This window comes from Hylobates moloch, unplaced genomic scaffold (genome assembly GCF_009828535.3).
Source record: "Hylobates moloch isolate HMO894 unplaced genomic scaffold, HMol_V3 SCAFFOLD_5, whole genome shotgun sequence".
Taxonomy (NCBI): Eukaryota; Metazoa; Chordata; class Mammalia; order Primates; family Hylobatidae; genus Hylobates; species Hylobates moloch.
Genome location: NW_026652280.1, coordinates 71584544 through 71592333, shown reverse-complemented (window position 1 = coordinate 71592333; position 7790 = coordinate 71584544). Strand labels below are relative to the sequence as shown.

The 7790-nt window shown below is 48.1% G+C and overlaps 1 protein-coding gene across 7 annotated transcripts in view; it reads left to right on the top strand.

Moving 5' to 3' along the window:
* The first annotated feature begins 1537 nt into the window (after positions 1–1537).
* PTPN2 (protein tyrosine phosphatase non-receptor type 2) overlaps positions 1538–7790 on the top strand; it is a 101014-nt gene continuing 94761 nt past the window's right edge. For 3 of the 7 annotated variants that reach the window (XR_009213520.1, XM_058438670.1, XM_032152861.2), the window contains exon 1: positions 1540–1712. Coding sequence is in view for 6 of the 7 variants with exons in the window: in XM_058438670.1 (XP_058294653.1) it covers positions 1644–1712 (69 nt within the window). In the remaining variant the exon portion in view is untranslated. Of the gene's footprint in view, positions 1713–7790 lie in introns of all 7 variants that reach the window. The other 4 variants (XM_058438669.1, XM_032152860.2, XM_032152862.2 and 1 more) reach the window with 3 other exon arrangements.

Genomic DNA, 7790 nt, shown 5'->3' with positions numbered 1-7790 from the left:
TTCTGATTCAGTAGGTTGGGGTGAGGCCTTCAAATTTGCATTTCTTTTTTTTTTCAAATTTGCATTTCAAAGAAGCTCACAGTGGATGCAAATGATGTTGGTGTGAGAACCACTGTTCTAGATTCTTCACTGCACTCAGCAAACTAAGATAGGCAAATACAGCTCCCGGAACCAGAGAGGCTGACAAATGAATTCCAAAGAGATGCTGAATACTTGGCGATAAGAACTGCTGCTTTGAGATAAAGATGCCCCTCCTTTGTAGAACACAGTATTTTTTGGTTGGAAAGCAATCTGATGAGCAGACTAATACGAACAGTCACAGGATATTCTGGGACATACCATGCCTTTAATCAAAATAATCAGATTCAATGACAGAATTTCAAAACCAAGGACCATTAGACATTGTGGGGTCTTTCGGGGGAAGCTTTCCTGTATCTCTAAATCACACTGTGTAAGTAGAAAGCTTGCTGACTGATTTTTTGTTAATACGATTTCTTCTAGCTTCTGTAGCCAACTTTTTTTTTTTTTTCTGGCTAGGGTTTTCATTATTTTATGTGATTAAGGACATTTTTCTGCCCCAAGTATTGTAATCCTCTCGGCCGGCTCTGCCCAAAAGAACTGTCTTCGATGATAGAAACGTTCTACATATGTACTTTGCCACACAGCAGCCACTAGCCATACGTGGTTATGGCACACCTGAAATGTGGCTGGTGCCACTGAGGAATTAAGTTAATATTTAAAATTTAAATCCCAATGCTGGGCAGCACGGCTAAACCTTTCCTAACCCTTCACGTTTCTTAAGAAGATTATATAGTAAGATATTAGAAGCACTAAAAAAGAACTACCTTAAATCTGAAGCAAGATGATTTCCCTAACTAGTACGTTTGTTTGGTAAAAGAGGACGTGCTATTTTTTACAGTTAAATCTAATTCGTAAGTTGTAGAACGTTTTCTTAACAAGGTATCCCTCTCCCAAATTCCGGGAGAGGCTGTTTGCCTTTCCTTTTGCTACAGCGGTTTATTTGGCATAAAATCTGCAGGCTTACAGGAGCTGATGCCAGGGCAGAAAAGTATGAGGAATTTGTTTCCAAGTTGGTCACAGGCCGCTAAACTGACCTAGATGATGTTTAAAATAATATTCAAATACAGTACTTTAAAAAAATATGAAGGCTGAGAAGAAAACGAGAAATGGGAAGCAAGAAGGAAGGCGGAGCGTGCCGGCGACTTCTCAGGGGACTTCCTCAGGGGGTCCCATTCCAGTAACCCCGCGCTACCCACACCATCGCCTCTCTCTTGTCGTCAAACGCAAGCCCAAGGGGCTGCTCACCTCGTGCCGCGAGCCCGGACCACGGCCGCCGGGTGGTCCCCTGGCCCCGCCCCCTCCCACCTGGGCGCCCCGAGCCCCGCCCCCCGGGCGCCCCGCCCCGCCCCGCCGCAGACTCCGCGCCGCGCTCGGGCGCCGAGTCTGCGCGCTGACGTCCGACGCTCCAGGTACTTTCCCCACGGCCGACCGGGCTTGGCGTGGGGGCGGGGCGCGGCGCGCAGAGCGCATGCGCCGCAGCACCAGCGCGCTCCCCGGATCGTGCGGGGCCTGAGCCTCTCCGCCGGCGCAGGCTCTGCTCGCGCCAGCTCGCTCCCGCAGCCATGCCCACCAGCATTGAGCGGGAGTTCGAAGAGTTGGATACTCAGCGTCGCTGGCAGCCGCTGTACTTGGTGAGTCGCGGACCCACGCGGCGGTCGCCGACCTCCTCCGAGACCCGGACTCGTGCCCTTCCCGCAGGCTCCCTCCCGCCTCCCCCGCCTCTCGCCTCTCGCTCGGGGCGGAAGTGGCGGCGCGGGCCGCGTTAGGGGCGCGCCTGCGCTGACCGCTCTCTTGCTCCTTTTGGGTTAAAAAAAAAAAAAAAGGCATACTTGAGCTGAACAGCTCATGGTTAGCGCAAGCGCAGTTAGTTTTGGAGGGCGGTGCCAGAGGCTTCTTGGGGAGCGCGTGGATGCGCCACCAGCGTTGCGCGGCCCGGGTTTGGGGGTCCTTGGAAAAGCCGTGGGGGCGCTCGGGCCGCCAGTGTAGGGGCGCTGGGGTGCGCGCCCCGGGGCCGCAGCTTCGCCGTAGCTCCCACGCCGCTGTGCTTGGTTCTTGCTCGCGGACAGCTGTTTCTCTGGCCGGGTGTTTTGTGGCCGGGCGGGCAGCTGGCGTCCTCGGGAGCGGTGAGGGCGGGGGCGGGCGAGCGGGGCCGCGGCGTCCGGGCCCAGCTGGCGCCCGCGCAGGACCTGTCGGAGCAGGCCGCCCTGGGTGCCGGGCCGGCCGCCGCAGCCGTCTGCGAGGCGAAGCTCGCTGTCCTGGCGGAGCCGCGGTGGTTGGGGACGGCTCGTGGCCTCTGGCAAGGGCAGCGCTCCCGGGACCCTCCGTCTTCATTTTCCCCCGTGGCCCAGCACCGCCCAGCGTGGGTTCGTCCCCCACAGAACCTTCCTGGAACGAAAGAGGCTCTGCTTGTATTCGTCCAGTGATAGCGTGTCATTCTCTTTATAGTTTTCCTTACTGAGGTATACTTTCCCTACAGTGAAACGCAGATCTCTTGTGTGCTCCCAAACGGGTGTCACAAATGCATCCCCCCTCAAATCAAAATAGCCTTTCCTTGCCCTGAGAAAGTGTCCTCATCCCCTCCCCGGGGGCACCGTGTTCCGACGCCTATCGCCCTGATCGTGCCTGTTCAGCTCACGTAGATGCAATATGTAGTATAAACACCTGTGATTCGCTTTTTTTATGTCAGCTAGACTACCTTTTAATTCAAGCAAAACTTTATCTCTTTTAAAATGATGTAACTGCTTTCCCCTTCGTTTAATCCTTGCCGTATTATTCCCAAGATTGAATTTGGTGTCGTTTAAGTTAATGCTGCTTCTGATGTTTGGTTCTCTCTGTGTAAAGTAAAAGAAAAGACGGGCTTTCCTGTAAATGTGGATGATCCTGGGTTTTTCCCCTTTCCATTTAATTCGATGACATTGAAAAATGTGTTCAGAAAGTAACGTTTTCTTCTTGAACACGTTAGTGGGAAGTATAAATATCCTGATTCCCATGATACGGAGTGTGTTAGAATAGGGCTCTAAGTTTTAAAGAATGCTGGTAAGGACTCTTCCAATTATAGACAATCTGAAACGCAAATTCTGGTAGGAATCTTAATGTGAGAGAGCCTGCCAGCTGCATCTTCTCCAGTTACATTTGTTTTAGCAGAGGCTGCTGTCTCTCTAAGGGATAGGTTATATATCGAAATAGATTTGAAAAGAGAAAAGTGAATATAACTTAATTCAGCTTAACATTTTGGTTTAAGAAATTTGATTTTCTTTGGTATCATTAATATCCTTGAAAATTCAATGAGAATTGTGATTCCTCTTTCCAGAAAAATGAACTTACTCGCATCCACTGGAGATTTCACATCCATTTTCAAAAAGATAAGGAAATCCTTCTATAGATTCTTACCGAGGAATCCTGTAGTTTACTTGGTTGGTCAATGCTCATATTATTTTTTCGTAGTTGAAAACAAGACCATTAGTTTGGTCAGTAGAAACCGTGCCGTGCACACTGGTGTTACAGTAAAAGTAGGTCACAAACCAAGAAAGTTAGTAATGGAAAGCAAGTCAGGAAGTTTGGATTATGTGTTTTCCTGTGGCCTTAGAACATCCATTCAGCCATTCTGCAAATATGCCCGGACCCCCAGTGGAGTTGCAGCTTTTGCTCCTGGCCTTGGGGATTCAGCAGAGAATGCTCCTGGCAAGGTTCCTGCCCTCGAGGTGCTCACACTCTAGGGCTTATTCTTTTGGGGCCTCATTGTAGTTCCATATTTTCATTCATTCGTTCATAACATGCTTGTTATGTGTTAGTGTTAGACACTGAGGATTCTTGTTAAAAGACAAGAGTCCCAGTTTTTAAGGATGCAGCCCGGTAAATAGGTAAGCTGATGAAAACGTTAAAGTGATACATGTAAAGCTAGCTTGAAGCACAGGGTCTTGTGGAGTTGAGTACCTAGGAGTCCTGTATTTCCCAAAAAGGGGTGCACATGGGAGTTCTGGGGAAGCTTCTCGGGGGAGGGAGGACCTCACTTAAGTCTTGAAAGACATTGGCCAGGGGAAGAGGACAAGGGAGGTGAAGAGAATTACTGTTCCAGCAAGGAGGGAGTACACAAAGGCACTGAGGGAATGCTGAGAGAACCACCCACAGTTTAGCCTGGAGACTAGTGTGAAGTTGAGATGCTGGAGAATAAGGCAGAGCCTAGATCAGACTAAGGAATTTGAGCTGGTTAATAGGAACTCACTGTGGAATTGTAAGTCTGGAAATACCACGATCATATTTGCTTCTTTTTTTTTTTTTTGACAGAGTCCCGCTCTGTCGCCCAGGCTGGAGTGCAGTGGTGCAATGTCAGCTCACTGCAACCTCTGCCTCCCGGGTTCAAGTGATTCGCTTGCCTCAGCCTCCTGCGTAGTTGAGATTACAGGCACACACCACCATGCCCGGTTGATTTTTTTGTACTTTTAGCAGAGACAGGGTTTCGCCATGTTGGCCAGGCTGGTCTCAAACTCCTGACCTCAGGTGATCCGCTTGCGTCGGCCTCTCAAAGTGCTGGGATTACAGGCATGAGCCACCGCTCCCGGCTGATCATATTTACTTGTTAGCAAGATCGTTCTGACTGCTAGCAGGCTGGATGGGGAAAGTGTAGGCACGCAGCACAGGGCAGTAGTCGGTTGGAGTAAACCTGAAGAGAAATGATGAGCTTCTGTTAGGCTGTGGCAGGAGGGATGGAGGGGAGATAGAGATTTGAAATGAAATGGTAAAGGGGTATACGTTATGTACAAGTTTGGTTTTGAAACTGTTTAATTCCGTTTGAGGTACCTGCGAGACACTGAAATGAAGCTAGTTGAATGTATAAATTTGGAGTTCGGGAGAGAGGTCTGAGGAAATGTGATTTTGGAAATCATGAACACATGGGTGATATTTGAGGTCTTAGACATTGATGAGATCACCTAGGGAAGATACAGAGCTTTTGGAAATACCAAAGGCCAAGGACAGAATCTTGACAGACAACATTTAAAAGGATGGGTAGAGAAAGAGGAACTTGCAAAAAAGACTGGCGAGGAACAACCGCAGAAGTGGGGAGGAAAGCAGTGGAGGGAGTTGAGGGTGAGCAGGGCCACCTGACAGGTAAGGGCAGCCTGAGAGGGCCATGACATGGAGCAGGTAGATTAACAGATACCCTAAAGGGAGTCGTATCAGCGGACTACACAAGACAGATACCTGGAGTTCAGGAGAGAAGGTAGGAAGAAATGCAAACTACCAAGTGTACACTGCTCTTTTTAGAAGCCCAACTTGAAGAAGTGGGGAGAGGTAGCTAAAATGAAGCATGATTGTGTGATTTCTCACTTAAACCCTTTAACGGCTTCCTGTTGCTCACAATGTAAATTCAGCCTCTCCTTGGGCTCACAAGACCTCATGGCCTGCCTCTCTTGCTTGATTTCCCCTATCACTTTCCTCCCTCTTTTCCACTGTGTTGTATTCTTGGAAGTGTGTGTGTCCATTCTCCCCTTAGGGCGTTTGTAAATGTCGTTCTCTTCCTTGGCACAACTTTCCCCCCTTCTCTTTCCTTTCTTGCTTAAACTGCCTCCTACTCATCCCTGAAGTCTCACTTCCTTGGCAGGCCTTCTTGACCTGCCCATGCTGGGTATGAGCCCCTGTTGCGTACTTCTCTAGCATCCCAAGACTTCCCCTTTCATAGCGGGAATTGGATGTCATACAGCAGCAAATGATTTCGGGAACACAATTTGCATTAAGCAAACCACTGTCTTGAAAGTAACACGGCTTGAGTAGGAAAAAAGTGTTTAAGGTGGCTTTCTGCTTTGTTTAGCACAACAGTGGGTGATGTTTTTGATAATGTTTTTGAAGAGTTGTGCCTTTTTTTTTGGTAATGCTCATGGAGCTGGGAAAAGAAAGGCTTTGCTCTTGAGCAAAAACTGAATACAACTAAAAGCTGGACTTGCTTAGTGGTAGGAGAACTTGATACCTTGTTGAAATTCTTGCAGGAAAAACGAATTTAGTATTTTGAGTCTGGAACTCTGGTCCCTTATTCCTTTTTGCTCGTTTTGAACAGTGTCTTTGATTTCGTGAGTTTGATAATAGGAGGTTTCTTAGAAATGAATTATTGGGTTGGAGCAGAACAGACTCTGTTAATCTGAGTTTATATTTTTTACTACCTCTTCAGAGTTTCATGAAGGCACTGCCAGTGCTTTGCACAGTACCAGGTGCTTAGTAAGCACTTGAAAATAATGTTCTGAATGAATGACTTTTTACGAGGAAAGGGCAACTTGATATATTTATGTGATTGCAGGGATGAACCTAAAGAGAGAGGTGGAGGTTGAAATAGAAGGGATGATTGTTGGAGCCAGAAATCTTGGAAAGCAAGAGTCAATGGGACCAAGAGCACACAGGTGGAAGAATTGATCGTGAAAGAGTGCTGGCCAGGCGGTGGCTCATCCCTGTAATCCCAGCGCTTTGGGAGGCTGAGGTGGGAGGATCACTTGAGGTCAGGAGGTTAGGGCTGCAGTGAGCCATAATTTGTACACTGCACTACAGACTAGGCGACAGAGTGAGATCCTGTCTCTAAAACAAGAACAACAAAACAGGGTGCAGTTGGAAAAGTTTAATTTGGTCTGATTGTGTGAGGTTAATTCTGACTTTTTTGAGTAATGTTCATGATCCCTTTTTGGCTTTACCTTTCGTCACTGCTGATTGCTGTCTTCATCAGGCTGAGCTTTGAGAAAGGCAGAGAGAAGGAATGGAGTCTGTGTGCCTACTGAGGAAAAGAGTAAAACTGGGGAATCGCAAAAGCCATGTTATGGGATGTTTCTAAGAAGTGATGGCTCAGAAGGAATTTGGCTTATTTATTTTTAAATTCCTTTCTTTTTTAAAGAGTTCTCACTGTGTTGCCCAGTCTGGAGCGCAAGTGCAGTGGTGCGATCATAGCTCACTGCAACCTTAAACTCCTGGGCTCAGGTGAGCCTCCCACCTCAGCCTCTTGGAATTTGATTGATTAATTAGGGTTTATAAACAATGGAACTCCTGACTGACTTCATTTTTCTTTTTTTGAAACCAAGTCTTGCTCTGTCCCCCAGGCTGGAGTGCAGTAGCGTGATCTCAGCTCACTGTAACCTCTGCCCCCCCCACCCCCGTTCAAGCAGTTCTCCTGCCTCAGCCTCCTGAGTAGCTGGGATTACAGGTGCCCACCAGCACACCCAGCAAATTTTTGTATTTTTAGTAGAGATGAGGTTTCACCATGTTTGTCAGGCTGGTCTTGAACTCCTGACCTCAGGTGATCCACCTGCCTCGGCCTCCCAAAGTGCTGGGATTACAGGTGTGAGCCACCATGCCCGGCCACATTTTTCTTTTTCTTTCTCTTTCTTTTCTTTTTGATACTGGGTCTCACTTTGTCACCCAGTCTGGAGTGCAGTGGTGTGATCTCAGCTCACTGCATTCTCGACCTCTTGGGCTTTAGACATCCTTCTGCCTCAGTCCCCCACATAGCTGGGCCTGGCTAATTTTTTTGTATTTTTTGTAGAGACAGGGTTTAACCATCTTGCCCAGGCTGGTCTTCAACTCCTGAGTTCAAGCAATCCATCCACCTCAGCCTTCCAAAGGCTTAGGATTACGAGCATAAGCCACTGTGCCTGGCCATTTTTCTTTTTTCTTTTTCTTTTTTTGAGACAATCTTGCTCTGTTGCCCAGGCTGGAGTGCAGTGGCATCATCTCGGCTC